This window comes from Cyanistes caeruleus, chromosome 1 (genome assembly GCF_971803275.1).
Source record: "Cyanistes caeruleus chromosome 1, bCyaCae1.hap1.1, whole genome shotgun sequence".
Lineage (NCBI taxonomy): Eukaryota > Metazoa > Chordata > Aves > Passeriformes > Paridae > Cyanistes > Cyanistes caeruleus.
The window spans coordinates 136,165,502-136,184,638 of NC_141701.1; the positions used below are offsets into that span (position 1 = coordinate 136,165,502).

Here is a 19,137-nt window from a genome sequence, read left to right on the forward strand (position 1 = left end):
AGGAGAGTGATCAAACAAGTAAAACCACTGGAACCTTATGTAGTAGTCACTTTTGTAACTCAGGTTAGTCACAAATCTTAGCCATTGCTTAGATCTGAGCAATGAATTGGGAATGTAAATGTAGGTCTAAATGGTTAAGAAATTTTCTGCATTTCAGACCAGGGGAAAATCGACCCTGAGGTCTCTATTTGCAAGCAAAATATTTTATCTTCTTCAACTCTGTTTCTTTAATTTTTGCTATTCCTGTGAAGTGCTTTACTTTACAAAATATGCCATAGGAATATTGAATTTACATGTTCAAAACCAAAATCCCAGCTGACATTTGTTTCTGCAAACCCTTGATGTCTTTAGCCCTGAGGCATGCTTTCTCATGTAGCTTTAATTTGCTACAATTGACAGTTTGTGAATTATTTCCTGAAGTGCTTCTGTATACACAGACAAAGCATGCCTTCTGTTTCTTGATGCAGAATGAATACCTTTATGAAGGTGTTGATGCAAGAGTTATAGAATACGAGGACAACAGGCCCCTCCTAGATATGTTCCTGCAGAAACCAATGGGTTTACTGTCTCTGCTGGATGAGGAAAGTCGATTCCCACAAGCAACAGATCAGACACTTGTAGGTAAGTATATGGTTCATTTCAATTTCACAGCTTGGCTTCTGTTTGGCTTGTACAGTTCAGACTACGTGCTAGTTCTGCTTTTAGTGAGCCCCCATTCCAGTGTCACAGTGTGCTTGAGGGAGACATGCAGGCTGGGATGGTTGTGTCCTTCAAGTTCATAGGGAAACATCAAGAGTACAAATTATGTACCCCAGGGAGGTTTAGGACTTGATAACATCACATAATACCAGTTTCTGATCCAGGTTTCAAGTTCTCCTGCCTTCAGGAATTTTTTGCTGAAGAGCATGAAAAGTAAAGATCAAACTGAGTTAAAACTCTTGGTTCATAGACCAAGAACACTGTTTGCAAAGTGCAGTGATGTTCAGCTCTGATATTTTTGATGAGCAGTATCTGAGAAAGAAGTTTAATACTTTTTAAGAGTAATTACTGCAAATGTGCTTCAGTGCCTTTCAGCAAACTATGCTTTCTGAGTGTTTTCTATTCACAAATTAAAATTAAAGCACCTAAAGTCATTGTAATTCAGACCCTGAATATTTCAGTGCTGTTCAGTACCTGCAATTACCATGGACTTCATTATTTCAGTGGTACTTCTGTGCAAATAAATCCTGGTTTTACTCATTTTTCAATGTGCAAAGTGTCAGATTAGAGTTTTAGCCAACACCCAATTAGAAAACATAATAATATCCAGATACAATGCCATGTTAAAGCAATTATATGAGCTTGTTGTTCTTTTATCCTCATGCTTTTTAGTCTACAGTACAGAAGCACTCAATCAATCAGGAAATGTTTCCTCACAACTCCTCAAGGGATCCTTAGGGAAGATTTCTGCATTGTTTCATATATTTAGATCAAAGTCTTGGAAAGGCAAGCCCTGAAAGTGTTCAAAACACATGTGGGTGTGGCACCTGGGGACATGGCTTAGTGGTGAACAGAGTGGTGCTGGGTTAAGGCTTGGACTCAATGATCTTAGACATCTTTTCCCACCTTAATGATTCTAAGATTCCATGATTTTTTGAAGTCACACATTAAAAAATTGGAACAAAGTAAGTAACTTGTCCAAGAGCTCCCATATTCTCTATCCTAATGGTCTTTTGTTACAAGACCATTATGGTATCTCTGTCCTTGAAAACATCAGTGTCTGTTTTGTTTGGTTTTTGTCTCTGCATTGGCTGAGAAATCAGGAAATATCCCTGGAGGTGTACAGCTTCAGAAGAAAATGATTGTACAGTAATTCCAGTAAGAGAAACTGTGTGTTTCCTTTCAGAAAAATTTGAAGATAATTTGAAATCAAAATATTTTTGGAGACCCAAAAGAGTAGATCTAACCTTTGGAATTTATCATTATGCAGGAAAGGTAAGACACCTGATGATACTTGTTGGGGATTGTGGAATGGTTTGAAGTAGAAGAGATCACCTGGGTTGGTTCTCAGCAGTTGTCTCTTTGGTCCAGATGTGAGAATGTTGGCAGTGCTTTACATATCAAAAGTAAATTATTAAAAAGTTATTAAAAAAAAAAAGTTATTATCTCTCATTTAAAAAAAAAAGCAATAGCAGGAGTGTATTTTTTCTTAAATGTCACCAGGTAAATGAACTGACTGTATTATAGAAGACCCAAAACATAACTGGTGTATAATGCACCTCAGTGCTCTTCCCCTTAGTTCTTCAAAGACCTGCATCATGCTTGTTCCCACTGTTTCTAACCAGGACCCAGCTCCATTCTTTCTACTACCTCCCACACACCATCAGCCTTTCTTGGTGCTGTGCTTTGGCATCAGCCAGGCAGAGAGCGCAGGCCCTGCTGCCTTCAGTGAGCAGCATCCTTCCTTCCCGCACAGGGTGCCTGGCTGCCCGTGCTGTGCAAACACAGGAGGAGCTGCTGCTACACTGCAGCAGGATGACACTGGTCACCTTGCCTTGGGAAAGCAGGAGCTCCCACCTCCTGAGCTCTTTTAAAGGGTACAGAGTGAGCACTGATGTCTCACACAGGAAACCATGTTGGGTCTGTGCAGTGCTAGAGCAGCTGGCCTGGGAAGAGACAAATACTGCCCACCAGCTGATACCTTACCCCTTGTGTAGGACAGCCAGCTACAAAGAGCCTCTTGTAACTCCTCTGAACCTCATATCCAGCTGATATGACCAGCATAACAAAACTCACTGCAAGGAGTGGAAAGCCAGGTCTCCCTCTACCATTCCTGTTACCAGCCACTGAAGATGGGGAATTACACCAATGCCCCATCAGTATTCAATAAACTCTTTCATTAGAAAGTTTCTTCTGCTATCTAACATATGTTTCCATTGCTGCCATGTAAATTTATTACCCCTAGTCCAGTTTACTGTGGAACTGGAGAAAAATCTTCCTTTATAAGTCTTTCATAATTTATAACTGTTGCTGAGTTGTTTTGTGATGGATTTTTCTAATTTATGTATCCCAGTATCTTCTACCCTTCTTGACAGATCAAGTTTTCTTGTGAATCCCTTAGACCATTGAGATAGAACCCTGAGGTTACATTTTGAATTAGGTACAACATTCTTGGAATTTTTAGAGATTTCAATTGCCAATATGCAGTTTGTGATTCGGTAAACTTCCTTTACAATTAATACAGAGATCCCTAGGAAGAGTGTTAATTCCTGGGTCCAGTACAGCATAATATGAAAACACAGAAAGACTGTACAGTCATATGAGTAATCCTGTGTGATGTGGTTGAAATCAAGTTATTTATTGTTAAGTGTGCATTAGCACATGTAGAGGTGTAAAGGAGGGCTGCAAATACACTTTTCCTGGTGATAAATCCACACAGGTTAAAAATACTACCTGCATTAGGAAAAAGAAATAGTCTCAAGCTACTTTGGAATGATCGATTTGCTTTTAGTGATTTACATCATATCTCAGTATTGAAAAAGTAAAACTGTCAGTGATAAAAAGAAAAAAAAGACTAGAAATGAGAGTGAGCCTGATGGCTGAAAAACTTGATGTAATAAAAGCCCTATTCCAGAAAGCTTAAATTTACAATTACTTTTCAAAACCCGAGAAGATGTATAAATGCACTTTTTAAACAGGTTCTGTATAATGCAAGTGGATTCCTAGCCAAAAACAGAGATACTCTGCCAGCTGATATTGTGCTGCTACTGCGATCATCTGAAAACAACCTGACGCGACAGCTGGTAACTCACCCTCTCACAAAAACAGGTATTGCTGTTGTGGTGATCTTAGCTTTCTCCAGCCTTTATGATGACCACTGCTAGGTTTCATATGACCACTCACTGGTGACATTATACATTTTGTGGCTTCACTTTCCAACCATGGAATCTATACTGAATGGAGCTGCAGCCATCTCAAGCTGCAGGGGAGGGATTGGTCTGGTCAAGTGCCAAGGAAGTGGCAGAGACTTCTTTCAGGGTAGGGGATCAAGAAGAGAGTGGTGTGCATCTCTTGAGTTGAGGACTGAACAGGAAGGATCAGGTAAGTCACTGGCCTGTTTTGGGCATGGCATATATAAATTGCCTCAGTGCAATTTATCTCTCAGTGGTAGAGAACAAAGATTGGGGCTACTGCAAAGACTGGGAAGACACTCCTCTATTTTCAGTCTTAGAGTCCTTTACAGTAGGTAACTGATGAGGTCCTTGTAGTAAGCTCCTCCTCAAGAAATTCATAAGTAGAGGTGGATGAATAGAACTGGCTCTACAGAAATTACTCCTAAATTGCACCTTATTTGAACTATGTCCTTGCAAAGTGTCCTGCTTTCCACTGCAGGATGATGGGTAAGTCTCCTTACAGCCAAGTTTGTAATTGTGTTGTAGTACTCCCTGTGTGATGGCATTGATGCCATACAGTAAGTACTCTACAACATTACTTTCTTGTACAATTACATGAGAGACCTATTTCTAGCAGAACAGAAAAGCTAAATTGGAAGAGCCTAATGGAAATAAAAATAACTTACAGAAGTTGTAAAATAACTATATAACTAAATAAATATAAAATAAAAGAAGTTAAAAATAACTTACAGAAGCTGAGGTTTTGACAAGGCTTCTGTTCTTTACAAAGGAAGCTTTTCTAATAGAATGCAAAATTTGGTCTTGGAATCTTATTTTAAGTGTGTGTTCCTGGGAAAGCACAGAGCTCAATGCCCTTGCCTGAACTTTTTGACTTGTTGATATCTGCTAATACACTAAACTATAATTTCCATAGAGTCCAAGTCTGGATGCTTATCCAGATGATTCCAAGAACTCATCCCAAGTCCTAGTGTTTTGCAAGATAACTCTGAAGTCTTCTTGTTAAATATTGTGAAACACTGCACGTAGCATTTCAAAACTCAGACCATCCAGCTATAGCCAACTAAAAGTTAGGTTTCTGATCATGTTATTTATCTAAAATCAGAGTAATTGTTTACCCAAAGTCCAACCCATCTTTCCTATCTCAGTTATTTCTCTTGGGATGGGAAAAATCTCCTGTGAAGGTGTCTCTCTCCACTGAATACAGCAGGGATCCTGTAGACACCTCACTCTCAGATAGCTAAAGTTAGCTGTGAGTAATCCTCTCTTTCCTTTTCCCCCCTGTGATATTCAGCTGAACCCCAGGGAGGCTTAGGCCTTGATATCATCACATAATACCAGATGCATTACCATGACACATATTTGCAGCTGTCATTCCAACTCTTATCCACCTCTTTCTGATAGTAGCTGAGCACAGAGAGAGATAGGCTGTCCCAGTGGAGAGGGAGATCCCAGAGGTGTTATGTTATTAGCAGAAGCAGTGGCAGCATGCAGCAATGGTTAGAGTTTATCAACACAGAGAGACATGATGGAAAGCTCAGCAGAATTTTCATTATTCCTTGAAAAGACCAGTGTCTGTGTAAAGCATGCCAATGCACCTAGTCCATCAAAGTCATCATAATGAAAGTATTTCTTGACTTAGAATTCTAGAGTTAGAGCCTTAAGATTTTGTCTGTGCTAGTAAACCAAACATAGCCAGTGAACAGTAGCTGAAACCTTCCCACAGGGCTGCTCATTCTGTTTTGGGACACTTTTGGTCCACATAAGCTACTAGCCTCCCAGGAATACCCAGCCACACTTCAGAGAAAGGACAGGCCAGTGATGGTTTCCAGCAAGCTCTGTGGAAAGATACAACCTTATTTTCACCAGGGGGTGAAAGAGTAGTGAAGTGTAGAGTTAAGATGTATAATCTTGAGTCATGCTACATCACTTTTCCTCAGGGCCAGAGAAGGGTATTAGCACATTTTTCTTTAACTTGTATGTAGTATTAGAACTAGAAGAGCACAATAACATTCTTAGGGTGGAACCACATGGATGCTCTAAGATCTTATCTTCTTACAGCAGTCTGTTTGCTTATTTTTTTATCTAGTAGATGATGTATGAGCTGAAGGAGAAAAAAATCATGTTCTGTGTTCATGCAGCTTCTTCAGAACTGATTCCAACCCAAGGGTTAAAAGGGAAACAAGGACATGCTCTGAAAAAGTCACCTTTATAATCATATAGTTGCACTGGTGTGTGAATAAGGTGATCCAGGATTTTTCTTAGTTTAGATGAGATGGAAGCACTTTGGCAGGTTACTTTCTTTCATCTTCCCATAGGTAATCTGGCACACACCAAAAGCAAAACCACAATCAGTTATCAAATGTGGACCTCCCAAAAGTCAATCAGTCATACAAAGGTAAGAAAACTGATTTTGTGACTCTGCATTGAAGCCTAATTTAAACTAGATAGGCAGTAGTTGTTTTGGTATTGAAAGTAAGCAAGTAACCCCTTCCTTGGTTTTTCTCCCTCTTCTATTTTCTTTTCTGTTTAGCTGGATATCTTTGTGTTGTGCAATTCATATTCCTTCCGTGAGGTAAAACCTAATGTTTCCCTTCTTTCTGGCTATAGTTTTATAACAACTTCAGGGGGGAAAAGTACTATTTCCCAGCTGTATTTTAGTGAAAAGAGAAATTAAATATTGGTGTGGAGTATAGCCATGTTCCTTAGAGATCTATGAAATTAACAGTGGTAATGAAATAACAGACAGGACTTAGACATTGTCCAGTTATTTGTGGCAGTTATTAGATGCTCTGTTACCAACTTGTGCCCTTTGTGTGTGTGAATGTTTGTGTATTGTGTAGCAAAGTATTGGTGTAACTGATTTGTGCTTGTGATCATGCTGTAACTTTTGCTGTTTAGAATACTTTTGTAATTATTTATGTTCTCTGAGGGATGCTTTCTTAGGGCACTGGAAAGGGCACTGCAGGCTAACTAGAGACGAAAAATGTAATTTTTTTTTTCTTCATCTTTATAGAATGAAGCAGGAGATACTGGACATCATCCAAGAGAAACAACCAGCATGAAAACACAGACAGTTGCTTCTTATTTTAGAGTAAGATATCAGATCTTTTAATAAATATTTCTAGAGTAGAACAATTTTTTTTATATTCTTTTACTTCTTGAAATGCAGTTGTTGTGTCTGTGGTGATCCATTTAGAGTTTGTGAACTGCATATATGGTGCAGCAGTCTGTGCAGTACAAATACCTTGAGGAGATTGCGATGTTTCATCTTTAACTGTACTTGGTTGCACAGTCACATGTCATGATGGTGTATGATGATCAATATTAATCTTTCACTTGCTTGTTCTTCCACCAAGGAAGATAAAGGGACGTAAAGGGAGATTGGACATTAGTGGTATAGCATTTCTTTAAGAGTTTAAGAAAGAGGGCAAAGTTAATTGGAAGCAGGAGCTCCAGAGGAAGTTCTTGATGGTCACTGCACAGAGGCTGCCCAGAGTTCATCCTTGTGGCTCCCTCAGCAGTGCTCTGGACCTTCCCAAGCACTGCCTGTGCTGCTGGTCCTAAAACAGAAAATAGCAGTGAAGAGCATCCTTTTCTCTGAAGTGGTGCAGAGTTGGTTCTGCTCTGAATTTCCAACTCTTGTTTAGTCATCTCTCCCAGCAAACCATCAAGTGGCTGAGGAGCTGTTCATGATAAATTGGGCGCACAGCTCAAGGGAATACCAAGTAAGTTTGCTGAGGACACCAAACTGGAGGAGCTGTCGACTCCCTTGAGGGCTCCCTGCAGAGACAACCATATGACCATATGACATTTCAGAAAGTCAGTGGCCAAAACCTGCACCTGGGATGGGGCAGCCCTGGTTGTGTGCAGAGAATGGGCAATGAGAGGCTGGAGAGCAGTGCCATGGAAAGGGACCTGTGAGTCCTGCTCCATGGCAAGTTGAACATGAGCCAGCAGTGCCCTGGCAGCCAGGAGGGCCAGCCCTGTCCTGGGGGGGCATCAGGCACAGCATGGCCAGCTGGGCAAGGGAGGGGATTTTCCTGCTCTGCTCTGCACTGGGGGTGTTGAGGGCAGTTCTGGATGCCACAGTGTAAGAAAGACATGAAATCAGAGAAGAGCATCCAAAGGAGGGCCATGAGGATGGTGAAGGGTCTGGAGGGGAGCCACATGAGAAGCAGCTTCTGTCCAGCCTGGAGAAGAGGAGACTGAGGAGAGACCTCATTGTGACCTTCAACAGCAAGAGGAGGGTCAGGCCCTGTTCTCTTCACTCTCATGACCAGGACATAAGGAAAGGGCATGAAGCTGGGTCAGGGGAGGTTTATGTTGGATATCAGGAAAATACTCTTCACCCAGAGGGTGGTTGGGCCCTGGAACCGGCTCTCCAGGGAAATGGTCACAGCACCAAGACTGACAGAGTTCCAGGAGTGTTTGGACAATGCTCTCAGGCACATGGTGTGATTCTTGCAGCGTCCTGCACAGGGCCAAGAGTTAGACTTGATGATCCTGATGAGTTCCTTCCAAGTCAGTATATTGTATGATTTTATGACCCATGGGAGTTCACTTACATCTATTTCAGAACAATGAGGAGCCAGATCTCTCTTTTTTAGATACAGTTGCACAGCTTTGTGGATAATTCTGATATCCTGTGAAGGATAATTTCAGTTTAGGTTGATCCAAAGCTGTATACTGTTCGAATATTCTAGATGAAAAAAAAAAAATTGAATCTCATTCAAATTAATGTCTGTGATTCAGTGCATTATCAGCACTTCTAGCATCCGAGGCTGCAAATAAGTTAATTATGTTTGCACTTTTCTGATACTATTTTCTGTAGTGGAAATCCTTGCTCAGATCAGGATAGCTAATGCTGTTAAATGACAATTCACCTTCAGCCCCACTGGTTTGCTCATACACAGAAATCTCTGGGTGACTGAGAAAAGCATATGCCACCTCAGACTGCATGGAAAAAAAGATATCCATTAGCGTGTCCTACTTGTTTGTGTTCAGTTGGCACACTGGTGATGGAGCTAATTAAGCACTTTGCTGCATGGTGCAGCTTCTGTCCAGAATGGAATTGCACATTTTAATAGGAAACATATGGCTCTTGACGTCCTACACTGGTTTCATGTAACCAACGTACTGCTGAGCTGCATTACCTCCTGGCTGCTTCTTTCTGTTGAGTCAGGTTGAATCTTGAGGAATGAGCCTCTTCATTTGTGTTTTAATAAGATCCTCCCATGAACCAATTTTTCAAAACACCAGCCAAGGTTGTTTACAGTCAGATTCCCCTCTGTTGGCATGGGGAACTACAGGCTACATCCCCTCTTCTAGCCTGGTACTCCGGTGAGCTGGGAAAAATGCAACTTTGGAATTGTGATCTTCTAGCTTGGCCCTCTTCGGAAGTTTGCTCTTGGCAGGGCGGTTACTGTATCACCATCAGTCTATGATGATGATATGATCAATGAACAACATTGATCCTGATCAATGAACAGGACACACTAGATCAGAGCAGTTCAACCAGCCCTTTTTCTGGGGTAGCCTTAGCTTCCTCCAGTCTAATGAAGGAATTGAAATATTTATTGCCTTCCTTCTCTTCCACTTCTCATTCATAGATGGAGGATTTACTCTCTGGGTGAACAAGGGTCTTCAATAAAGGGAAAAATGGCTGTAATTACCCAACAAAGCTCAGAGATAAGCAAATAAATGTAAGGAGTGTAAGTGCTCTGTCATCTGTTGGACATCATGGGAATCTGTGAGAATGTTCTGGATGAAATTTGGTACATTTATTTGGAATCAGTGTTTCTCTCAAGTAGTATACACTAGTAGTTTAGAAAAGCTACAATTTGGGTCGTTTACTTCATCTACTCTTAAAGTACCAGTTTAATAAATAGAAATGGTTTTGGACATGATTCTGATAATATGAAATAAAATTTCAACTACACATGGACCTATATACAGGTTTCATAAGTATCCTGGTGATAGATCTCTTGTTACTTTTTTGCAGTATTCTCTGATGGATTTATTATCCAAAATGGTCGTTGGCCAGCCTCATTTTGTCAGGTGCATCAAGCCGAACAATGACCGGCAGGCAAACAAGTTCGACAAAGAAAAAGTGTTGGTTCAGCTGCGTTACACGGGAATTCTGGAGACAGCACGGATTCGAAGACAGGGTTATTCACATCGTATTCTCTTTGCTAACTTCATAAAACGGTAACATCAATGTGAAGAACCTCTTTTCTCTCCTACATTGCTGTCCAGTCCTTGTTAAGCACTAGCAGTGTTTTTGGCATGGTCTTTGAAAAAAAATACAAAGACATTTCCTATGACAAAGAAGGTTATAGACTGGATGACCAAGAGTTATTCAGGCACAAGATTAGTGACCTGTTTTCAACGAGTAGGAAAAGATAATGAATCTCAGAATGGTTTTTCAGGCTCTCTGAGCATTTGGGTAAAAATTTACTTGCTTATACTCTGCAAGTTTCTTCAAGGACTTGAATTTTAGAAATGTATTACATCAAATTAAAGCCAAGAATTTGCAGCCACAAATCCAAGGAGCACCACAGTTCTTCTAGCTCCCAACCTTCAGCACTGTGCAGCATCTGCTTGTGCAGGGTAGATAATTTGGGATTCCTAGTCTAGGGCTGAAAAGTTCATTGAGTGCATAGTGTTGTTTAAAACATAATTCCCAAGTATCAGTCACTTGTTAAAAAGCAGAGTAATGAACTCTCTGTGATTTTATTATTCCTTTAACTACCTTCTTCCTCCAGCCCAAAAAATCTGTACTTTTCTTAGAAAGACCCTGAGTATTTGTCTGAATCAGTACAAAGATGTGTGGAATGGAGATGAAAACTTGGAAGAGGCAAGCACCACCTATTCAGACAGAAATACTTAAAAGAAATAGTGCACTAGAAACAGAGCTAGCAGCAGAGTGCTGCAGGTGCATGAGATGAGGGGAACAGCAAAGGCATGTTTTTATAGACCTGTTTCTTGAAAAAATAATGCTGGAACTGTTGCTGTTTTGAAAGAAAACAGCTTTTGGAAGAGTGCAGCATGGGAAATCATAGTTACTACTACAAGATGTGCTGTAGCTTTTGGTGGCAGCTTTTTATATAAAAAAAACTCTCAACTGTTCAGGTAAGATAGATAAAAGCAGTGAACACAATGAGGTAGCTCTCTAGAGAGCATGGCCCTGATTACAGTGAGGCTGTGAAGATCTCTGGCACTGAGGACATGGCCCTCAATGGAAAAAGGATTTTTATTAAATGTATGTCTTATTTTGAGTTTGGGTTTTTTTACTAGTTGAGAGTTACAGGTAGACCTGAGATAATGGCACCATTATTTGGTTATAATAAAAATAAGCCAGTTGTGTTTTACAAAAAGAAGAAGGAAGAAAAAAAAGGAACTGTAGGCGATAATGAAGAAATTGACATTGTCTCTTTTTTTATTATTCCATGAGCAAACTATTATCATCATTTAAAGCTGGTAAACCCAGGCTTTGTGTTTAAAGGCTGAATAACAAGAAAAAAAGCAGAATGTACTGTCAGGAAGCACACATAATTCATGTAATTTTCTTAAATTAAAAAATCCAAGATAGATATGGTTTATTTTGTTATAGAGCATTTTGGAAAGTCCTGGAACAAACAAGTATTTTCTATCCAGCAGCTGAACTGGTGTATCACAGGTAATTTTTATGAGTGAGCATCGTGACCTCTTTTCCTAGTCAGAATTAATTCTGAGTAATGAGTTTGCCAGATTAAATGCTTACAGATGATGTGTCACAGTGGCACTTACATGTTCCAAAAGGATATGCAAAACTGATTCCAAGGAGCTAACAAGAGCTGGGATGCATTTCAGATCATATTAAATATGTCAAGGGTAGATGGTCCAGCACATAAGATAGGAAATTTTCATGGCATTTCTAAATATGAAATAATATAATTTAAGCAGAAAAACTTTAAAAATATATTTATTTTATTTTTATATTGACATTGAAATCCCTTTCTGCAAGTGTAGAAAGAAATGGTGTGCTACTCTACTTGGGTTGAATTCTTTTTAGAAACCTTCTGGTGTTGGTATAGAATTAAAAAACCCTCCAGGGTGTGCAATATGTCACTCATCCACTTTTGATTGAGTTTCTTAGTACTGTGTATAAATAACTGCACTTTCTTTCACATGCTGTTTTGGTTTTTTCAGTGCTATGTTTTCTTTCATGCAATTGTTTTTATTATTTAAAAGAATGGTTTAAATGTATTTGCATGTATTACCCTCCATTAATCAAATAAATAATCATGCATTTGTCTTTAGGTATTACCTCATCTGTTACAAAACAAATGATGATCCTCCAGTCAGCCCAGAGACCTGTGCTGCTATCTTGGAAAAAGCCCACCTTGACAACTGGGTTCTTGGAAAAACTAAAGTAATTTTTTACTATACTGTATCTTCATCATTCCAGTATGCCATTGTTACCATATGAAACAATTTGTTTTCTCACCCATTTGGTTGGAGTAGCTCTTGGTCTCTACTCTTTTTAGAAAGCAAAGTCCTTAATAGTCTTTAAGCAAAGTCCTGCCTGTTGTAACAGGAATGTGTTGGGGACCCTTGTGCTGGACTAATTTTTCAGGACTTACGTGAGTTTCATGCTTGATAAAAGCAATTTACTAAATAAACCATGCTTTAGGTTTAAAATTCAGAAACTGAGAAATTGAAGGTTCCAGATTTGGATCACATTTATGTAATATACCTGAGGTTTGTGAGGTTAACAAAACTGTCAGCCTTGTAGTTTTGAAAACAGATTTGTAATTACAGACTGAAGGTTTGCAGTGGAACTTTTAAAAATCTTGCCATAATAAATTAATAAGCAGGGACTGACTGAAGATGCTGAAGAGAAGAGTAAGGTAAACTAATATCCCAAACAATGAAAATACTGTCTCTGAGAATGGCCCTTAGGGTACTACAGCTGAAGGGTCTGTTCATCATTTGAAACCAACTTGTAATTCTTGTTGATAGTAAATAGATTGAGTGAATAAAGGGTTGGGAAGGTAACCAAAACTTTTGTTTCTCTTTTTAAGGTATTCCTCAAATACTATCATGTGGAGCAGCTGAATTTAATGCGGAAGGAGACAGTTGACATGATTATTCTGATTCAAGCTTATGTCAGAGGGTGGCTGGGTTCGAGGAGGTACAAAAAGATAAAGGAACAAAGGGAACAAAGTGCTATTAAAATACAGTCAGGTAATAGCTTTAAAACATTTAACATTTTGCTTAAAGCTAGTGCATGTGTATAGTTGATAGATGAATGTGCATGCTGGATGTGGATTTTGCTCCTTTCCTGCTGTTACATTTGACAAAATACCTTATACTTGGTCATATCTGTTGTTATGAAGAAAAATTTATTTTAACCAGGTTATGACAATCTCTTTACTGAAATTACATTTATCAGTGTTACATTTAATAGGCAATTTTAAGAATAGAAGGGTGTGATTGCATAGATGATACTCTTAATAATATTCTGGCATGCACTGACAAGGCTGTATAATGTAATAATGAAAATAAAATATATTAACTGTCCTAGATAATAAGGCAAATTACCCTGTTGATGGAGGCATCAACTGATTTTTTTAATACTTTCAAACATAATCTTATTTTGCTTTCCGATTATCTTGTGTTTTATATTCATTTATTTCATAATAACTTTACTTACCAGAACATGTATTTTTATGTAGATTTACTATTTGTGCTTGTTTGCCATGTTTTTTTGAAAGATAAAGCCTGCAAAATATTTATGAATATTTTAATAAGAGGTCTGTAATTCCATAATATTTTTATTCTTTTTTGTACCTAGTAGATTACCTAGTTTTTAACATCTCTTTTCAGCTTACAGGGGGTTTGTTGCTCGTAAAGAATACAAAAATGCAAAGCACAATAAAAAAGTGGAAGAATATATTACCAAATTTCAAGCAAGTAAGAATTGTTTGCTTTCTTGGCTTTTAATGTGCTATCTATACACAATATGTTGACTCAGATTCTTGCTACACTGATTGGCTATGCTCATTTGCATGTTCTGAGGTATAACTTACCTATTACATGTCTATGCACAGTGGTTGAAATGGGTCAGTGTATTCTGTTACCTGTACCTGGAGTGGTTCAGGCATTTTTGACTGCTGTGAGGTGGGATGCTCAAATGCCATCACAAACCTTGTCACTCCTAGTCAGGTATTGAAGTACTGCAGCTGCCCAGCTATGGCTGTTGTTGAAACCCACATGACACTGTGTATCATGTGTGTATGGGTCAATTAAGAATAAGGTTTGTTACATATCAGTGATGGTTATGTTTTGGAAGACTGCAAGCTGTAAATTCACTCAGGTCTCTTTATCTTTTTTGCCATCACTTTGTTTCTCTTTTTGCAGCCATAATGACCCTGGGCCGAGGTGTTGCTATGGGACATCCCTTTTTCCTCCCTGTACTTTGGTCTTCCCTGTCCCTGCAGAGACATCCCCCAGCTAGACACAGTCTAGGCAGCTCTGAAATCAAGAGCAGTGCAGCTGGAGAGATACAGGACTGAAGGCCAGGTTGGATGGGGCTCTGAGCAACCTGGTCTAGTGGAAGGTGTCCCTGCCCATGGCAGTGGGGTTGGAAGTAGATGATCTTTAAAATCCCTTCCAACACAAACCATTCTATGATTTTATGATTCTGTAGAAACAGCTGGCACAAATCTGCACAGCATTTTCAGTAATTACAAAGGTAGCAACCCAGATATAAGCTAATGTTGCCAGTACCCAGGCTATCTAGATTTAAACAGCCTCAGATGCACCTTCTTGAGTAAATACCACCACCAGTGCTGGTTTTAGCCGTTGTCAGATGTTCTGTTAATTGCAGTGTTTGTACTGAAGATCACTTCACTGCAGTTGGTAGAACTTCATCAATGTGGAAAACAATCTAAAACCAGCATAAAATCCAGTAATGTGCCAACAATCATTACACATCTAAACCTTGTCAATTATATTAGGATGTTTAGCAAATGCAAAAGGATAAATTTACCTCTTCACTCTGCTGATGTCCCGAATGTTTCTTTTTGTCCACCTTCTCTGTCATGTCTGCAGTTTCAACTTTTTCAGTGCACAAGAAACCAAAAGTAAAATGAAGTCCATTTTTACTTAGCTCTCTCCATTTTCCCCCCATTTATTTCTAAAGCAATACAAAACTCCTCTTCCTGTTTGAAAACAAAGCTTAGACAGCAACTATCTCATAACAAACTTCTCAGAAAACCTCAGAAGTGAACCAAAACAATCTAAAAAGACCAGATGCAACTTATATTGGTATGTCCATTGATAACATTGATAACTTGATTTGTTTAAACTCCGGTTGAGCTCCTTTTATATGAAAATGGAAAGAGAATTGCCTCAGAAATCCAAGAAACTCAAGAAGTATTCCAAGTGCTTTACAATTTCCATTTTTCTAAGATCCTGTCAGACTGCAGTATAAAATCCAATTGTGCTACTTCCTAGTATTTGTGTTTCTTTATCTTATATCCAGTTATCAAGGTGTAATTTATGCCCTTTTTATATGGTGCTTCTTACACTGATTGACTGCACCTAGTGGAGCCCAAGCTGGTCTGAGTGGGGAATGCTAAAGCACATAAAACTTAGCACTAAGTTATATGAATGTGTTGGAAGAGACTGCTAATGCTCCCTTCTTATTTTCAAGAGAGCTTGACCTGTTCACTGTGATGCAAAACACTCTCAGCAGAGTTGAAGAAAGAGTCCCATATCTACCATATCCAGAGGGTATTTTAATCACCTTAATCCAGTATCCCCATACTCATGGTACTGCATTTGGAATTAGAGTTCAACAGAAATATTTTGACAAAACACTTTGTGAAAAAACACTTGTGTTTTTTATTTTTCCAGGGATTAGCAGATTGTGCTGAATCCCTGGAACTGCAGTTTTGTCCAAATCACAGTACTATGGAGACTGTGCCAGTTCCCATTAGGAAATTATTTGCAAGTTCAAAAACTTTTGAAGCAACATTCTGAATGCAATTCAGTTTCTGATTAAGACACTTCAGTGTAGATGCCTAAATGTGGTCTGGGGAATCTAAACTGCTCAGTAGTCAGTAGAGCCTAGGATTTGAATAATTTTATTCAAAATAAGCAAATGCTCAGCTCATTTTCCCTCATACTGGTATCTAGTGTCATTCGAGGTGCCCTGGTTATCTTGTCTGGCCTCCAGCTTTCTTTCACCTGCTATACCCAACTTTTCCTGTCCAGAAAGCCCCATCTGTCCTGTTCTTTCTGCCAGCTCCATGTGCATGCCTCACTGTCCTGGAGCACTTCAGATGGCACCAGATACCAATGTGCTGGCAACTGCATCAAGGCCCAGGGACCTGTCAGCACCTACATGGCTCAGGGAAGGCCCATGTTTGAGTCCTTATTTCTGGTTCAGACTAGAAAATTAAGCTTGTGCCTTCCACAAACCACAAGCAGGGAGTTTCTCTGCCACAGTGAACCTGGTTACTGTGGAGCTTAGCACATCTTTCCTGCTGAGCCTTTTCATTTTGAATAACGGGTGTTTGCAGAAGGAACATGAGCTAAGTCCTCCGTAACTGCCGAGCTATAAAATTCTCAGTTTCTCTCTGATCTATTGAACGTACAGCTAATTCCAAGCCTGTGCCAGTTGACAGCCTGGTAATCTCTACAGACTGATAATCAGGCATTTGCCATGGAAATGAAAGACAGAGTCAAATCAATTGCCTGAATCAGGCAAAACAGGTACATTAACCTCAGAGCGCTGTTCGAGAATTACTTCTATCTCTCTGTGCTGCTGTTTTATTCTGCATCTTCCTGTATTTTCTTTAGTCCAACAAAATATGAAGAAAGAGCTTGTTGTATTCTCATGTAGAATGGGTACAGCTTTCTGAAATCTCAAAAAGATTTTATGGGAATTATTTCAGATGAAACATCAGCATAATAGGCACCCTGGTCTGTATTTCCTTATTAGCTTTTGTTTAATGCTGTTAGTATTTGACTGTCTGAAATGTATGTGACACCCATTGCTTGTTGCCTAAGGTTGTTTTGCATTACAATTTGTATCAGTTGCCAGAGGATACTTACTCAGGAAGAAGAGAAAAGAACTAACTGAAACAAGAAACAAAGCAGCAATAACAATTCAGTCTCACTACAGGGGATATAAGGAGAGGAAGGTCTTCAAAAGCAGGAGGTAGTGTTATTTTCTCTTATGTCACTCAAATGTGTCCCTCTCCAGTAATTACAATACTGAATTACAACATTATAAGAGTGAAGCAAATTAGGATTATTCTAGATATGTAGAAGTGATGTATATTTATGTGAAGGTTTTTAATGGCAGTAGCCTATTTTCTCATCTTTTCAAGCCCAAGGAAAAAAGGCACATTTAGAAGAAAGATTAACAATACTGTACCTATCTGTAGTGTTAATCTATAGAATTATAGAAATGTAATCTACAGAAGAGTCTCCTTTTTGGAATTAGCTCATAATAAAAAATGTTCAGACAAGAGTGAGATAGATATCTGCAAGGGACTGTCCTCACTTTAAGTCACTGTTTGAGATAAGCAAAAGTGATGACAGAGGAAACACGGAATACCTTTAGGGTTGTGTGTATTTATACATTCCTGAGATGCTAAAAGGTTTATGCCTTATGTTTTTGTTAACATTTAAATTAATTCTTTACTGTTTTATCAGCTCTCACGCAACCTAGATTGTCTTCCTGGCAATTAAAGGGATGTCCCTTTTAACTTAAGAGACAGTGATGTTGATGATAATAATATCATCCCTTTTCACTTTAAGAGATGATGATGATGATAATAATAATAATAATAACATAAATTGCTATCTTTAATTTCAGCTATATGTACTAAATCTTTCCCATGTTGCAATGTATCAAATTGCCAATCAGTACACAAAGACTGCCAAAAGTAGTTGTAAAGTTGTCTCTATTCTTCATCTCCTTCAGCTGTATTTTTTGCCCAAAACTCTGTTCCATTCAGGGAATCACTTAGAAAGCAAGAAATTGAAAATGCAGCTTCCATTAGCAAGAAGGAAAATGATGAAGAACTTCAGGATCCTGAGGAAAGTCCAACTGAAGTGGAGAGTGCCCTCCCTAGAACAGAAGAAGAAGCAGCTGCCATAGCAGAGGACGAATTATCTGCTGTGGAATTCCTTGAAGCACAACTGCAGCCAGCTCAAAATGATACACTGGAAGAAGTGGCAAGCGAGGAGACTCAAGATGAACATGATGCTGTCACTGATACCAAGTGCTGTAGGTGCAGTGACATGGGGAATGTAGAGGAGCAACAGCAAACAGCTACTGAAGGAGAGGCAGCTTCTGTGAAGCAGAACCTGGCAGGAGAAGAGGTTAGTGAAGGTGAAGAACAGGACTCTCTAGAAGAGTTACCCAGCAAATCTTTTGTCAAAACCTCAGCTGAACCTAGACTCCAGCAAGAGCAAGATAATCAAGACACACTTGGTGCAGACTGGCAAAATCAAGAATCTGCTGTGGTCCAGCCCAGGACTGACAGGGATGTGGAAAGAAATCACCTAAAGCGTGAAGCAGCGATGCCTACAGGAGGTAAAGGAATCACAAGAAAAGAGTCACTAAGAAGAGGCTCATGTAAGCAAGCTGAGGCAGAAAAACAAGGTTCAGAAGACAAAGAGAAGGCAGCTGTGGTAATTCAGAGCAATTACCGAGGTTACAGAAGGAGGGGACAGCTCAGAAAAGAAGGGAAACTACCTTGCAAAAGTCAAGAGAAAACAGCAAAGGAGCTAACAGAAACAATACACATTCAAAATAACAATCCCCAAACAACAAAAGGTAGGGAAAGCACCAGCACAGAGGCTGAAGACTCTAATACACTGAAGGGAGATTCAGAGAAAGAGGCCTGTGATTTGGCAGCCTTTTCACGACAGGTAAGAAGCTTGTAAGCAATGTATGTGGAGTATAATACTCTGAGCAATGACAGAATGGGAAACTTATTTTACCAACTTCTATGGCACCAAGGTTTTGCTCTTGAAACTGAGACAGAGATTTTGTAATGTGTATTCTATAAAAATGCATATTTTAGTTTGCAAGAGAAAATAGCTTTTTCTGTAAGGAGGAGAAATCAAAGAGTACCGGCAAAAATAATGTTAGTCTGATTTAAGTTAAATGCAGAAGCTTTGCCTTCCAAATGTTTGTTTACCCATCAAGGTCCCTAATTCAGTACACTTGTGAAAT

The 19,137-nt window shown here is 39.2% G+C and overlaps 1 protein-coding gene across 3 annotated transcripts in view; it reads left to right on the plus strand.

Moving 5' to 3' along the window:
* MYO3A (myosin IIIA) overlaps positions 1-19,137 on the plus strand; it is a 116,068-nt gene that overhangs the window by 79,825 nt on the left and 17,106 nt on the right. For 2 of the 3 annotated variants that reach the window (XM_086861413.1, XM_086861406.1), the window contains exons 20-30: positions 468-621; positions 1,886-1,974; positions 3,678-3,807; positions 6,209-6,288; positions 6,907-6,984; positions 9,895-10,100; positions 12,195-12,306; positions 12,959-13,121; positions 13,764-13,850; positions 16,983-17,106; positions 17,912-18,830. In XM_086861413.1, the coding sequence (XP_086717539.1) occupies positions 468-621; positions 1,886-1,974; positions 3,678-3,807; positions 6,209-6,288; positions 6,907-6,984; positions 9,895-10,100; positions 12,195-12,306; positions 12,959-13,121; positions 13,764-13,850; positions 16,983-17,106; positions 17,912-18,830 (2,142 nt within the window). Of the gene's footprint in view, positions 1-467; positions 622-1,885; positions 1,975-3,677; positions 3,808-6,208; positions 6,289-6,423; positions 6,466-6,906; positions 6,985-9,894; positions 10,101-12,194; positions 12,307-12,958; positions 13,122-13,763; positions 13,851-16,982; positions 17,107-17,911; positions 18,831-19,137 lie in introns of all 3 variants that reach the window. The other variant, XM_086861399.1, reaches the window with a different exon arrangement.